Source organism: Salvelinus alpinus, chromosome 11, assembly GCF_045679555.1.
Source record: "Salvelinus alpinus chromosome 11, SLU_Salpinus.1, whole genome shotgun sequence".
NCBI classification, from domain to species: domain Eukaryota; kingdom Metazoa; phylum Chordata; class Actinopteri; order Salmoniformes; family Salmonidae; genus Salvelinus; species Salvelinus alpinus.
In genome coordinates, this window is record NC_092096.1 from 46,701,549 (window position 1) to 46,717,290 (window position 15,742).

At 41.3% G+C, this 15,742-nt stretch overlaps 1 protein-coding gene across 5 annotated transcripts in view; it reads left to right on the forward strand.

Annotated features, from left to right (window-relative positions):
* Positions 1–15,196, forward strand: part of LOC139534255 (sodium/potassium/calcium exchanger 2-like) — a 179,247-nt gene extending 164,051 nt beyond the window's left edge. For all 5 annotated transcript variants that reach the window (XM_071333260.1, XM_071333258.1, XM_071333259.1 and 2 more), the window contains 4 exons: positions 7,063–7,197; positions 7,531–7,620; positions 8,830–8,996; positions 10,916–15,196. In XM_071333260.1, coding sequence (XP_071189361.1) covers positions 7,063–7,197; positions 7,531–7,620; positions 8,830–8,996; positions 10,916–11,165 — 642 coding nt within the window. In that variant the 3' untranslated portion in view covers positions 11,166–15,196. The remainder of the gene's footprint in view (positions 1–7,062; positions 7,198–7,530; positions 7,621–8,829; positions 8,997–10,915) is intronic.
* The last annotated feature ends 546 nt before the right edge of the window (positions 15,197–15,742 follow it).

Here is a 15,742-nt window from a genome sequence, read left to right on the forward strand (position 1 = left end):
TCATGTGCAAATAGAGATACTGGTGTGCAAAAGAGCAGAAAAGTAAATAAATGAAAACAGTATGGGGATGAGGTAGGTAAATTGGGTGGGCTATATACCGATGGACTATGTACAGCTGCAGCGATCGGTTAGCTGCTCAGATAGCAGATGTTTAAAGTTGTTGAGGGAGATAAAAGTCTCCAACTTCAGAGATTTTTGCAATTCGTTCCAGTCGCAGGCAGCAGAGAACTGGAAGGAAAGGCGGCCAAATGAGGTTTTGGCTTTAGGGATGATCAGTGAGATACACCTGCTGGAGCGCGTACTACGGGTGGGTGTTGCCATCGTGACCAGTGAACTGAGATAAGGTGACGCTTTACCTAGCATAGCCTTGTAGATGACCTGGAGCCAGTGGGTCTGACGACGAACATGCAGCGAGGGCCAGCCGACTAGAGCATACAGGTCGAAGTGGTGGGTGGTATAAGGTGCTTTAGTAACAAAACGGATGGCACGGTGATAAACTGCATCCAGTTTGCTGAGTAGAGTATTGGAAGCTATTTTGTAGATGACATCGCCGAAGTCGAGGATCGGTAGGATAGTCAGTTTTACTAGGGTAAGTTTGGCGGCGTGAGTGAAGGAGGCCTTGTTGCGAAATAGAAAGCCGACTCTCGATTTGATTTTGGATTGGAGATGTTTGATATGAGTCTGGAAGGAGAGTTTGCAGTCTAGCCAGACACCTAGGTACTTATAGATGTCCACATATTCTAGGTCGGAACCATCCAGGGTGGTGATGCTAGTCGGGCGTGCGGGTGCAGGCAGCGACCGGTTGAACAGCATGCATTTGGTTTTACTAGCGTTTAAGAGCAGTTGGAGGCCACGGAAGGAGTGTTGTATGGCATTGAAGCTCGTTTGGAGGTTAGATAGCACAGTGTCCAAGGAAGGGCCAGAAGTATACAGAATGGTGTCGTCTGCGTAGAGGTGGATCAGGGAATCGCCCGCAGCAAGAGCAAAATCATTGATGTATACAGAGAAAAGAGTCGGCCCGAGAATTGAACCCTGTGGTACCCCCATAGAGACTGCCAGAGGACCGGACAACATGCCCTCCGATTTGACACACTGAACTCTGTCTGCGAAGTAGTTGGTGAACCAGGCGAGGCAGTCATTAGAAAAACCGAGGCTACTGAGTCTGCCGATAAGAATATGGTGATTGACAGAGTCGAAAGCCTTGGCCAGGTCGATGAAGACGGCTGCACAGTACTGTCTTTTATCGATGGCGGTTATGATATCGTTTAGTACCTTGAGCGTGGCTGAGGTGCACCCGTGACCGGCTCGGAAACCGGATTGCACAGCGGAGAAGGTACGGTGGGATTCGAGATGGTCAGTGATCTGTTTGTTGACTTGGCTTTCGAAGACCTTAGATAGGCAGGGCAGGATGGATATAGGTCTGTAACAGTTTGGGTCCAGGGTGTCTCCCCCTTTGAAGAGGGGGATGACCGCGGCAGCTTTCCAATCCTTGGGGATCTCAGATGATACGAAGGAGAGGTTGAACAGGCTGGAAATAGGGGGTGCGACAATGGCGGCGGACAGTTTCAGAAATAGAGGGTACAGATTGTCAAGCCCAGCTGATTTGTATGGGTCCAGGTTTTGCAGCTCTTTCAGAACATCTGCTATCTGGATTTGGGTAAAGGAGAAGCTGGGGAGGCTTGGGGGAGTGGCAGCGGGGGGGGCGGAGCTGTTGGCCAGGGTTGGAGTAGCCAGGAGGAAGGCATGGCCAGCCGTTGAGAAATGCTTGTTGAAGTCTTCGATTATCACGGATTTATCGGTGGTGACCGTGTTACCTAGCCTCAGTGCAGTGGGCAGCTGGGAGGAGGTGCTCTTGTTCTCCATGGACTTTACAGTGTCCCAGAACTTTTTGGAGTTAGAGCTACAGGATGCAAATTTCTGCTTGAAAAAGCTGGCCTTTGCTTTCCTGACTGACTGCGTGTTTTGGTTCCTGACTTCCCTGAACAGTTGCATATCGCGGGGACTATTCGATGCTATTGCAGTTCGCCACAGGATGTTTTTGTGCTGGTCGAGGGCAGTCAGGTCTGGAGTGAACCAAGGGCTATATCTGTTCTTAGTTCTGCATTTTTTGAACGGAGCATGCTTGTCTAAGATGGTGAGGAAGTTACTTTTAAAGAATGACCAGGCATCCTCAACTGACGGGATGAGGTCAATATCCTTCCAGGATACCCGGGCCAGGTCGATTAGAAAGGCCTGCTCGCAGAAGTGTTTTAGGGAGCGTTTGACAGTGATGAGGGGTGGTCGTTTGACCGCGGACCCGTAGCGGATACAGGCAATGAGGCAGTGATCGCTGAGATCCTGATTGAAGACAGCAGAGGTGTATTTGGAGGGCAAGTTGGTCAGGATAATGTCTATTAGGGTTCCTTGATGATTTGTGTGAGATTGAGGGCATCTAGCTTAGATTGTAGTACTGCCGGGATGTTAAGCATATCCCAGTTTAGGTCACCTAACAGAACAAACTCTGAAGCTAGATGGGGGGCGATCAATTCACAGATGGTGTCCAGGGCACAGCTGGGAGCTGAGGGGGGTCGGTAGCAGGCGGCAACAGTGAGAGACTTATTTCTGGAGAGATTAATTTTGCAACAACTCAATAACTTTAGATTAGCAGAGCACAAAGAAAGTTATATTTAGTCAATAACCTAATATTTGCTAATAGTAATGAAAAACATTCAGTGATAAGAAATCTTATTGACATCTGAGTTACCACTTTTATGATTTGAGTTCTAGTGACCATTGGAGATGTTTGAGTAGCCACTACTCAATTTCTTTAATGAGTTAGGCAGTTACTTTTTACAATGCATCTGTCTGCTGCTCTACATGTAGGTCTATCTATCTCTCTCTCTCATTCCTGACTGTCCTGTGAAATAAATTAATAAAAATACAATCTGTTGTAACATACTCTTTCACAGAAACATGCCTCTCTCGGAATATACTGTCGTAGTCGGTCCAGCCATCTGGATTCTCAGTTCATCGTGCCAACAGGAATAAACATCTCTCTGGGAAGAAGAAGGGCGGGAGTCTATGTTTCATGATTAACGACTCATGGTGTAATTGTAATAGCATACAGGAACTCAAATCCTTTTGTTCACCCGAACTCGAATACCTTACAATCAAATACCGACCGTATTATCTCCCATTACATTTTTTAGGGTTATTGTCACAGCCGTGTATATCCCCCTCAAGCCGATACCACGACGGCCCTCAAGGAACTTCACTGGACTTTATGCAAACTGGAAACCATATTTCCTGAGGCTGCATTTATTGTAGCTGGGGATTTCAACAAAGCACATTTGAGGAAAAGGCTACATAAATTCTAACAGCATATCGACTGTAGTACTCACACTGTAAAAACACTCAACCATTGTTACTCCAACTTCCGGGATGCATACAAGGCCCACTCCCGCCCTCCTTTTGGAAAATCTGACCACGACTCCATTTTGCTCCTCCCTTCCTATAGGCAGAAACTCAAACAGGAAGTACCCATGCTGGGGACTATTCAACGCTGGTCTGACCAATTAGAATCGACGCTTCAAGATTGTTTTGATCACACATGCTGGGATATGTTCCGGGTAGCTTCCGAGAATAATATTGACGTGTACACTGAGACGGTTACTGAGTTTATCAAGAAATGTATAGGAGATGTTTTACCCACTGTGACTATTAAAACCTGCCCTAATCAGAAACCGTGAATAGATGGCAGCATTTGCGTAAAACTGAAAGCGTGATCCACCGCATTTAACGGCAAGGTGACTGGGAATACAGCAGAATACAAACAGAGTAGTCATTCCCTCCGCGAGGCAATCAAACAGGCAAAACGTCAGTATAGAGACAAAGTGGAGTCACAATTCAATGGCTCAGACACGAGACATACGTGGCAGGGTCTACAGACAATCACACACCACAAAAGGAAAACCAGCCATGTCGAGGACACCGACGTTTTGCTTCCGGACAAGCTAAACACATTCTTTGCCTGCTTTGCGGATAGCACAGTGCCACAGACATGGCCAGCTACCAAGGATTGTGGTCTCTCCTTCTCCGTGGCCGACGTGAGTAAGACATTTAAACGTGTCAACCCTCGCAAGGCTACCGGCCCAGACGGCATCCCTATCCCTAGCTGGCTGGTGTGTTTACGGACATATTCAATATCTCCATATCCAAGTCTGCTGTCTCCACATGCTCCAAGATGGCCACCATTGTTCCTGTACCCAAGAAGGCCAAGGTAACGGAACGAAATTACTATCGCCCCGTAGCAGTCACTTCTGTCATCATGAAGTGCTTTGAGAGGCTAGTCAAGGATCATATCACCTCCACCTTACCTGTCACCCTAGACCCACTTCAATTTCCTTGCTGCCCCAATAGGTCCACAGACAATGCAATTGCGAACATGATGCAATCGCCATCACAATCACCATCACACTGGATCCTATCCCATCTGGTCCCGTGTGGCTCAGTTGGTAGAGCATGGCGCTTGCAACGCCAGGGTTGTGGGTTCATTCCCCACGGGGGGACCAGGATGAATATGTATGAACTTTCCAATTTGTAAGTCGCTCTGGATAAGAGCGTCTGCTAAATGACTTAAATGTAAATGTAAATCTGGACAAAAGGAATACCTATGTAAGAAGGCTGTTCATTGACTATAGCTCAGCATTCAACACCATAGTACCCTCCAAGCTCATCATTAAGCTCGAGCCCCTGGGTCTGAACCCCGCCCTGTGCAACTGGATCCTGGACTTCCTGATGGGCCGCCCCCAGGTGGTGAAGGTAGGAAACAACATCTCGCTTCGCTGATCCTCAACACTAGGGCCCCACAAGGGTGCGTGCTTAGCCCCCTCCTGTACTCCCTGTTCACCCATTACTGTATGGCCATGCGCCTCCAACTCAATCATAAAGTTTGCAGACGACACAACAGTAGTAGGTTTGATTACCAATAATGACGAGACAGCCTAGAGGAAGGAGGTGAGGGCTCTGGGAGTGTGGTGTCAGGAAAATAACCTCTCACTCAACGTAAACAAAACAAAGGAGATGATTGTGGACTTCAGGAAACAGCAGAGGGAGCACCCCCCATCTACATCGATGGGACAGCAGTGGAGAAGGTGGAACGTTTTAAGTTCCTCAGCGTACATATCACTGACAAACTAAAATGGTCCACCCACACAGGCAGTGTGGTGAAGAAGGCGCAACAGTGCGTCTTCAACCTCAGGAGGCTGAAGAAATTGGGCTTGTCACCTAAAACCCTCACAAACTTTTACAGATGCACAATTGAGAGCTTTCCTGTCGGGCTGTATCACCGCCTGGTACGGCAGCTGTACCGCCCACAACTGTAGGGCTCTCCAGAGGGTAGTGTGGTCTGCACAACGCATCACCGGGGGCAAACTACCTGCCCTCCAGGACACCTACACCACCCGATGTCACAGGAAGGCCAAAAAGATCATCAAGGACAACAACCACCCGAGCCACTGCCTGTTCACCCCGCTATCATCCAGAAAGTGTACAGGTACACTTTCAGGTACACTTTAAAGCTGGGACCCGAGAGACTGAATAACAGGTTAGATCTCAAGGCCATCAGACTGTTAAATAGCCTTCACTGCTGCTGCCTATATACTGTACACAGACTTGAAATCATTGGCCATCCATATATTTATAAATTCTTAATTACATTCCTTTACTTAGATTTGTGTGTATTAGGTATTTGTCGTGAAATTGTTAGATATTACTTGTTAGATATTGCTGCACTGTCGGAACTAGAAGCACAAGCATTTCCCTTCACCCGCAATGACATCTGCTAAACACGTGTATGTAACCAATAAAATGTTATTTAATTTGTATGGCTATGTGCTTTAACTCCAATTTGCTGATTTATAGTTGTACAATAAAATACTAAAATCACATACCCAGATAGGTAAGTTAGCTCAAATTAATGCATTCATAATGTTATATATTATGTATAATCTACAGTATATCATGACATTATTTATACATTTTTTTTACTGTGTGATCAGCTTAAATGCAGATTACATCTTGCTCTCTCTGTTCTGGTGTACTGTCATTACAATCACTTATTGCGAACTTTGTAAAAATGGCTAGTAAGCTACAGTACAAAATCAATGACCTATAAAAGCCAAAACTATAATTTCATATTTGAAAATTACTCCAACAGGCTCCATAAGTCTGGAATCCCTTTTGCTAGTACCGCAAGTACACAGAACATTCTCTGCTCCACCTTTGTTGGTGTAGGCTAAATGTTGTCAAGATCTGTGCAGATGCACCTGCAGATGAGCCGAAAATACCTAATTCGTCATTGCTCAGGTTCTTAAGCTTGTTCCGCGTGTTTTATGGAGAGGAAAATGTCTCCCATCAGCTTCAATATTGTGACAATAATGCAATATATCAGGTCTGTAATTTTGGCCAGAAGAGGCCTGCTTGGATTAATGTCATGCGGTGAGACAGATTTCCGTGTTAAAGTGAGCCACTGCTTACTTCCATGTCACCTACACAGCGATGCAGACCCTTATCTTTAGAAGTTGAGGTATCTCACTTGTTTGGCATTCTGATGACCAAACTGAAGGTCCAGCAGTCCAGACATTTGATCATGCGCCATGTATGAGCACATGAGTAGAGTGTCAGGCTCATCCAGGCTTGGAGCAATCTTCCAAACCACTGTCATCAAATGCCCCTCTCTCAAGGTCACAGAGAGTGAGGGAATGCCAACCAACTCTATAATCATTTCCTAAGGCCTTAGTTGTCATTATTATTTATCATCATCATCATAGTATTCATTTTTTTTCCCCAAGAAAGGCCTGGCTGACCCTGACTGCACCACATTTTAAGCACAGATCTCCCAATTTCTCCAAACCAATTTCACATTTAACTGTATCAATACTGCAGGTTTCTCTTTTCTTTGAAGTTATTGCAATATTCCGACGCACCTGCAACGAGAACTCAGATGTACGAGTGCTGTATTTTATTTTGAAACTGTATCGATACTGAAAGCCTCTCTTTTCCACACTTGCTCTCTTTTCTTAGGCTGAGGATGAGGAGGAAGAGGACCAGCCTCTGAGCCTGTCCTGGCCAGATACCATGCGCAAGCGTTTCACCTACCTCATCATCATGCCCATCGTCTTCCCTCTATGGCTAACACTGCCTGATGTCAGGAAACCAGTAAGTGATTCCCCTCCATTTCTATCTCTTACTGTTCCAGTTTGTCAGATAGAGAAATAGGCCCAAATGGAACCCTATTCCCTATATAGTGCTCTACACACTATGGGCACTGCTCAAAAGTAGTATAGGGAATAGGGTGCATTTGGGACGCAGACATAGAACGACTCATGTTTAGTATGAAGTGTATCTGTCTATACTTATTTAGCTATAACTGGTCAATAATAAGTGTGATGTGTTGTTTGCTTTAGATACCTGTAGAACAATAATATTGAGGCTTCATTTGTCATTTACGCCTTTAGAGTAACCATAGCCTTTTCCTCCTTTGTCTAACAGACTGCAAAGAAGTTCTTTCCCATCTCATTTCTGGGTTCTATCTGTTGGATTGCTGGATTCTCCTACTTAATGGTGTGGTGGGCTCACCAGGTACGTGGGGTGCACTGGGGGCTAAATTAATTGAACCATTAAGGGTTTTTCACACTACTGAGCCAAGCCAAACCAAGCTGTACTGAGCTGGCCTAGTTTTGCATCCATCATAGTTGCTGAAAAATTTGAGATTGGAACAGTACTATACTGAACAAAGATATAAACGCAACATGTAAAGTGTTGGTTTCATGAGCTGAAATAAAATATCTCAGAAATGTTCCATTTGCAAAAAAAGCTTATTTCTCTCAAATGATAAAAAAAAGAAACAATTATTCTCCATCCACCTGACAGGTGTGGCATATCGAGAAGCTGATTAAACAGCATGATCATTACACAGGTGCACCTTTGTCACACAACACAATGCCACAAATGTCTCAAGTTGAGGGAGTGTGCAAATGGCATGCTGACTGCAGGAATGCCCACCAGAGTTGTTGCAAGATAATTGAATGTTCATTTCTCTACCATAAGGCGCCTCCAACGTCATTTTAGAGAATTCGGCAGTATGTCCAACCAGACTAAAAACCGCAAACCACATGTAACCACGCCAGCCCTCCACATACGTCTTCTTTACCTACGGGATCGTCTGAGACCAGCCACCTAGACAGCTGACACCGATTTCTGTCTGTAATAAAGCCTTTTTGTGGAGGAAAAACTAATTCTGATTGGTTGGGCCTGGCTCCCAAGTGGGTGGGCATATGCCCTCCCAGGCCCACCCATGGCTGCGTCCCTGCCCAGTCATGTGAGATCCATAGATTAGATTATTTCAATTGACTGATTTCCTTATATTAACTTCAATTCAGTAAAATCTTGAAATTGTTGCATTTGTATTTTTGTCCAGTATACATTTAGTGAAATCATGTTTCCTTTTGTTAAAACCCTAAACCACCTCACACAGAACAGAACACAAGCATGTTCACAAGCAAGTGGCAGGACGTATAGGTAGTTAGAAAAGGAGAGGGATATTCAGAGGGTTAGAACACTGTGATATTGTTATCAGCAGCCTTCCGCTCTTTGGCCTGTGTAACTACACCTCTCAATCAAAGCTAGACAACATTAAATAGTCAGAGTCCCTGAATACAGGGATTTCAGCAGAATATGAAAAAAGAAAACCCCAAAATATGTCAAAGTATAGCTGACTGTTTAATTCCTTAAACCTCACCTCCACTTAAAATATTTATTTACCCCATTTTTTCTGTTTACTCTTTACAGGTTGGAGAGACCATTGGCATTACAGAAGAGATTATGGGCTTGACTATATTAGCAGCTGGTACCTCCATCCCTGACCTAATCACCAGTGTCATTGTTGCACGGAAGGGGCTGGGGGATATGGCCGTGTCCAGCTCTGTGGGCTCCAACATCTTTGACATCACTGTTGGGTACGCTTTTGTCATCAGTACTGTGATCACTCTAATTTCTAATTATCGTAAACTTGCAATTAATAGCAGGTAAATAGGTTAATAAATTAATAATTAATAAATAGGTATTTATTTGCTTAAATCACTGAACACGACAGGCACTTATTAGAGACAGGCTTTTAATGCACACCGATTTAGCTCATTTGCATAGTTAATTGTTTAGTTACAGCTTTTACTTCCAGCATTGTAATAAATGTTTTGATTTCCTGCACTAATGTGTTATCATTTATCTCACATTTATTTTGTCTTAATATGCCTCTATTTAAAAATATATTTAATTAATTTACAGAACATAATAATAATTATTGTAACGGCAGCCTTCCTCCTCTTCACGAGAAGAGGAGGTGTAGCAGGGATTGGGCCAACACGCAGCGTAGCCAGTGCTCAACATGTTTAATTAAGACGATAAACAGTGAACACTTACAAATACAAAATAACAAAATGTGGCAAACCGATACAGCCCTATCTGGTGCAGAGAAAACACAAAGACAGGAAACAACCACCCACAAACCCCAACACAAAACAAGCCACCTATATATGATTCCCAATCAGAGACAACACAAAACACCTGCCTCTGATTGAGAACCATATTATGCCAAACATAGAAACAGACAAACTAGACACACAACATAGAATGCCCACCCAGCTAACGTCCTGACCAACACTAAAACAAACAAAACACACGAACTATGGTCAGAACGTGACAATTATTCTCCTTTCGGCAGTTCTTGCTTTCACCATTTCTAGGGGTCTGTACCCGCCAAAATTGTTGACTGGCAATAAAAACTGATGATTGACATAATTTATTTTTGTCATTACTGAATTATTTAATGTAACAAATCAAACATTACACCTTGTAAACAATTCATGGTAATTTATGGTAACCTTGTATACAATTCATCAAGAACTGGCGTTTATTTGAAACAGCTGTTTATTTGCTGAAATTAACGCTGTTGCCTGACTATTAAAAAGATACCAACGGATATTTAAAGATGCACTATTCAAAAATTTGAATAGTTCGCCTAATTTCAATTTATGTGACAAAACAAGCAAGTATTGTGTAGAGAATAATTGTTCCATCTAAACCGCTGTGAAATATATTTTCCATAACCAAAAATATTGTATTTTCAGCTGTTTCAAGCTGGTGTACAAAACCGAAAGTAAAAGACGCAAAAATGTAACTTAAGCACGGAAAGCATATAAATAGTGCACATAGAACAGTTATACCGTTCTTAGACTTGCTTTCGATGACAATGACAGATCTATATCACACTTCTATGTGAATTTGGTTGGGTTGCCCAAAAAGTTACTTTTTGCAGCTTTAAGTTTTACAGTACTAATTTATTTTAATATATGTTCCTTTCACATTTTGAACATTGTTTATTATTAGATTATTCTTATTAGCATTTTTGCAGTGCTGGGGGATGTTTTTACATATTACATAGTAACAGTCATACAGTATTATTTTGTTCTTATCCAATAAGTAGCTTTCGGTTCCATTGGGATTAATTAAAACCACACTTTTTTGATAACATCATTTTGATAACAATTATTACCAGATTTATGATAAATGCTTGGTAGACACCAGATACTTTATAATAGGATGTAAAAATGAATTGAACTTAATTGAACTGTTGTATTCTCTAATTTATTCGATTGAATACGGTTTGCCCATCAGTGGTGACATGGAAGTTCCCACTATGGACATTTTGCAAAGGGACTTTATTCATTACAACCCAGAGGCGTCCATTCTCAGGTCTAAACTGAACAATACCTATTATCTAGATTTATTACACAGATGTATGTGATGCTGAAAGATAAACTTTAAGTATGGCTGAAGACCATGTAACACGTGTGTTTGTTTATTTTGTGTGTTTCAGCCTGCCGTTCCCATGGCTCCTCTGGTCCATTATCAACAACATGCGGCCTGTGGCGGTGAGCTCTAACGGGCTGTTCTGCGCCATTGTGCTGCTCTTTCTCATGCTCATCTTCGTCATCATCTCGATTGCTGCCTGCAAGTGGCGGATGAGCAAGCTGCTGGGCTTCATCATGTTCGTGCTCTACTTAGTTTTCCTGGTGCTCAGCGTTATGCTGGAAGACAAGATCATCGCCTGCCCTATATCCATCTGAGACCCCTCCACTCCTGCCACAAAATGTTCACTCCTTCTACAGGATACAAGAAGCATGGGGATGGGATAGAGGAAATACACTCAAAAAAACTTACAGAATAAGGGCGCATGATTTGGCTCGGCTGATTCACTGGACGGCTAAACCTGAGCGGAAGTAGATAATAATAATAATAATCATCATCATAATGATAATAATAATAATACAAAATATGATTATTATTTTGGGGCGGGGGTTGTAGATGACCGGGGGATGTAGTTTTTTGGGATGGGGGGTGTATTAGCCAGGTAGAGGAGCAACTATGCCGTCTTATGCATGTCACTTGTTTTACTAGATCAGTGGACTACTCAGTAGATTGACGAGGCTGAAGGAAGTACACAAGAGACTTCTGACAAAGCTGTGGTGGCTGAGCCTGGCATGAAACACCAGAGGTGCAACAATAATACTTTCTGCTTCAGGACAGATTGTGAGAAACCTTTTTGAATAAGACTTTGGATGACACTCTTTAACTGGTTTCACTGACTGACCGGATGACTTCACTCGACTTGTCACTCCAGTGTTTGTTGTATAGTGAGTTTGATGATGATGAAGGGATGTTGCTGATACTCCACACAATGTGTGGATTCACACAAGACTAAAATATGGTTTGGAGCCATGATTATCTCCTCTCTTGTGTACTTAGTGACAGAGCATCAAAATACGAAGCTGTCCAAGCAGTTTTGAATGCAGAGCTGGAGATAGGAACTGATTTTTGCAAATGTATCTTTTGCTTTGTCCAAAAGACTGAAGTTCAAATATTCCATCTCCCCTTCTGGATGTCATTGCTCACCATGTCTGTTCAGAAGATTCATGTATTATTTTTGGATTGACACACTAGCTCTAATTACTAAAATAGTAGTAGCCCAGTTGTACTGTAGCAGTAACATGTACTCTAGGTGTTGGATCTAGCCTCTTCCTGGGTCTTGATAGGCCTACTTATGATCTTATCCACTTCTCCACCCGCCATTGGACATAAGAGTTCATATTGTACAGAGCTTGCCATGCTTCACACACCAATTGGATATGTAAACTCTACTGGAAATGTTTAACTTGAAACCCAATTCAATCAATTGCAGACAAATGAAAAACCGTAACATATATGACTCAATGTTTAAGCTGGAATATAAGGACAGATGTGGTTGCACATCAATATACAAAGACTACAGATACGATTCAAAATTGAGATAAGCGAATGAAGCTGATACTTTTGTATGAATCATTTTTTCAGACCTCAATTTGGAATAACGCCAAGAGATTGGGGTTGTGTCTATTTTCAAACATTTAACAACTCTGACACACAGTGTAAAAATTATGAGTGAAACCACAGGGTAGTTAAAAAAAGTAAAATAGTAAAAATCTGCACTTGATTGAATTGGCCTTATCTGCAGCCTCTCAAACTATATATTAGCTTCCAATATTCTTCACTCTGAATAAGCAAAGCATGTGTAGACTCCGATAGGACACTCATAACCAATATGTAAAGTCAAAATACGGTAGTAGATAAGATAACTGGCACTCGATGTTTGAAATAGTCATAAAATGCTATACTTAGATTAGTGAACGTTTAGCACACTCTTGAAATTAAGACTTTAATATGCAGGCTCCTAGAGAAGTTTATAGGAGCAGTAAAATGCATGATACATTTTCTTGTTATACCTGCCAGAATTATCACTACCCCAAAAAATTATGAATTATCAAATATTTAGCATTTCAATATTTCTTTGACGCAAGAGTGTTAGGCTTCTATGTACAAAATTACAACAATGTGTATGGTTAATGTCTATCAACCTTGTGCAATTTATTTTCAATTGAAGGGTGCTTTTGTCTGCATGTGGGAAGTCTGTATACTCATTGTAAAAATTGACATTTGATTAACAAAAAGGTATACAGTAATAACAAATGAATGGAGGTTACCAGTATTTTGCAGCAAATGTAAATGTATTATTATAGAAATCTAAAATTATCTATATAGTTAGCAAATCTCATGCAGTCATTTTCACAGTCACCCATAAACTACAGTACATGGAACATTGACATCACAAAACTAACAGCAATATACTGTATACTGTATGTGTCAGGGTTGGGGTCAATTCTGATTCAAAAAATGTCTTAAAGGAGAGTGGAATTCCATTATCCATAAGTATCTTCTGAATCTTTATTTAGACAGTGAAGAATTAGATAGGGAACACAGGCAAGGAGGAGGGAAGTCAGCAAGGTTAATGGGGGGGGTTAAATCAATGACCGTCAGGGTTGTACATGTATGCTTTCTGCTAGGAGTGTTAACATTGGATCACACAGTCCAATTCAATTCCATAATTGTATTGGCCACACCCCACAGGAAGAAGAATTTGAATTGAATTAAGTGGAATTGAATTGATTAAAATTCTATGAAATTCAAATGGAAATGTAATTTAATAAATCCAGAAATTCAGAATCGGCCCAAACCCTGGTATGTGTCATTAATAATTGCATTTCCATCCATTTGACTGCTGTACTTGTTGCGACCTCTATACCTATACATTTAAAAACTATTTATCCTGAAATCCTCCAAAATGTCTCCATGTGGCTCATTTTCAGACATCTAAACTGGCCAGACACACCTGCATTACCTCAGTTCTCTCTCTGTATATTAGCAAGAATTGACTGTAAAATATGAATTACTAAATAATGTGAATGTATGAGGAAAAATGCATGTGAGGAATTTGGGCTGGTTACCCATGGGCGGCACACATGAAATGGAATTATGTACTGTACGTTAACCTTATGCATAACGCAAAAATAAGAAAATACATAGAAAATACATGTAAATAGAAAATATGCCTTTATAAGATTCCTTACTTGAACCAATCTAGAACAAAACTCCTTGGTTCAGGTTTGTATTGTGTTAAAAAAGAGTATGTTTCAGTGGTAAGAAAACTTTTATCTTTCAGAATATTGATATAGTAAGCTGTTCTCATATTATCATAGTATTCTTTTTAAACAATCAAATATGAAGTCACCCTCACACTTCAAGGATTCACTAATATCATGATTGATTGGTTGGATACTTCACCTGTGTGTACACCACGTTTGTGTATTGTTTTGCTGGTATAAAAAATTAGGGCTTTAGATACCACATTGCCTCCTGATATTTATTTGTCTATTACCACTACTATTTATACCACTAGTTTTTTTTTTCCTTTTAACTCTACCTGTCTTTAAAGTGTAGGTGCAAAAGTCAAGGGGCAGATTGGGCTGTCACTGCCAAGGAACCATTTCCTCTTCCCTGCACGCACGCACACACATGAAAACACAAGTTAGAAAGCTAAGACAACAGATAACAGATGTTTTAAAAAACACACCTTTTTTTAAATCTTCACTATATAGTGCCCATTGCCTTATCCTGTAGTACGATCCAGAGAAAAGGAGAACTGTGTTCGTGTGGCTAAAATACAGTACATGAATGTGTCAGGCATATTCTGTCATCGAATCCCTCCCACCCACACTCTCATTAGTCTTACCACACCAAACCACTTGTTCTTACCCTTTTTCTCTTAGGTGGGGGTTGATTTCTTGAGATCACACTTCCCCAACCTTAGTGAAACTGCCATTTCATAGTGCACTTGTACTTTTCATTCAGCCTCACTTTTCCAGATTCCCTCAGTGACATTTATGTCTGGTGTCGAAGGTACTGTCAAATAATATCGTATGAGCAGAGGCACTGTTTCCAAAGTTACATGGTATATTGTGTGCAAGCGTGAATGCAAAAAATGCAAAAACAACCAGTTTAGCATGTGAGACTGACATTGATTGCAGATTATAGGGTATGAGTCAACCACTAATACACATTTTTGCACTGTAAATGTTTTTATTTTATTGGTGTTAATGTAAGATTTATTTAAGGTGTACATATATACAGACAATTAACCATATAATCTAGATGTGTAAAACTACTATGGAAACTACTGTAAAACACAAAGTATCTAATACAATGAATAAAGGTAACAAGGAAATTATTCAAACTTGAAGTTTTGTTTTATTTTCCATTATGTTAAAGCTGCAGTCTGGTATTAGAAAAACAACAAAACTGCTACCCTGCCACTTGTTTTGGTAAACAGCTGAGGGATGGGGCTGCAGAAATATAACCACTCAAAGTTCATAAATGGGTCCCTAGAGATGGTCTGGCGGTTAAGGCATACGGCATATGACAGGTCCCCCTGCGCATCCCGGAGCATGTGACAAAGTCAATGGTACAAAGCCAAAGATATTGATCTGTTTTAAGCAATCAATCTTATGTCATCGTGATGACTATAAACTTTTATACTAACATCACCAGGTAAAAGGATGTGTAATTCCACTTAATGTTATTGAATTGAATAGATTTTATTTTGGGGAACAGACATATACAACAAAATGTACAATGTGGACCCAGAGGATATCACTTAAAAGCATTAATAAAATCACTTGTTTCCAAAGTGGTCCTCTATGGTAAAAACAATAACACATACAGTGGCAAGAAAAAGTATGTGAACCCTCTGGAATTATCTGTATTTCTGCATAAA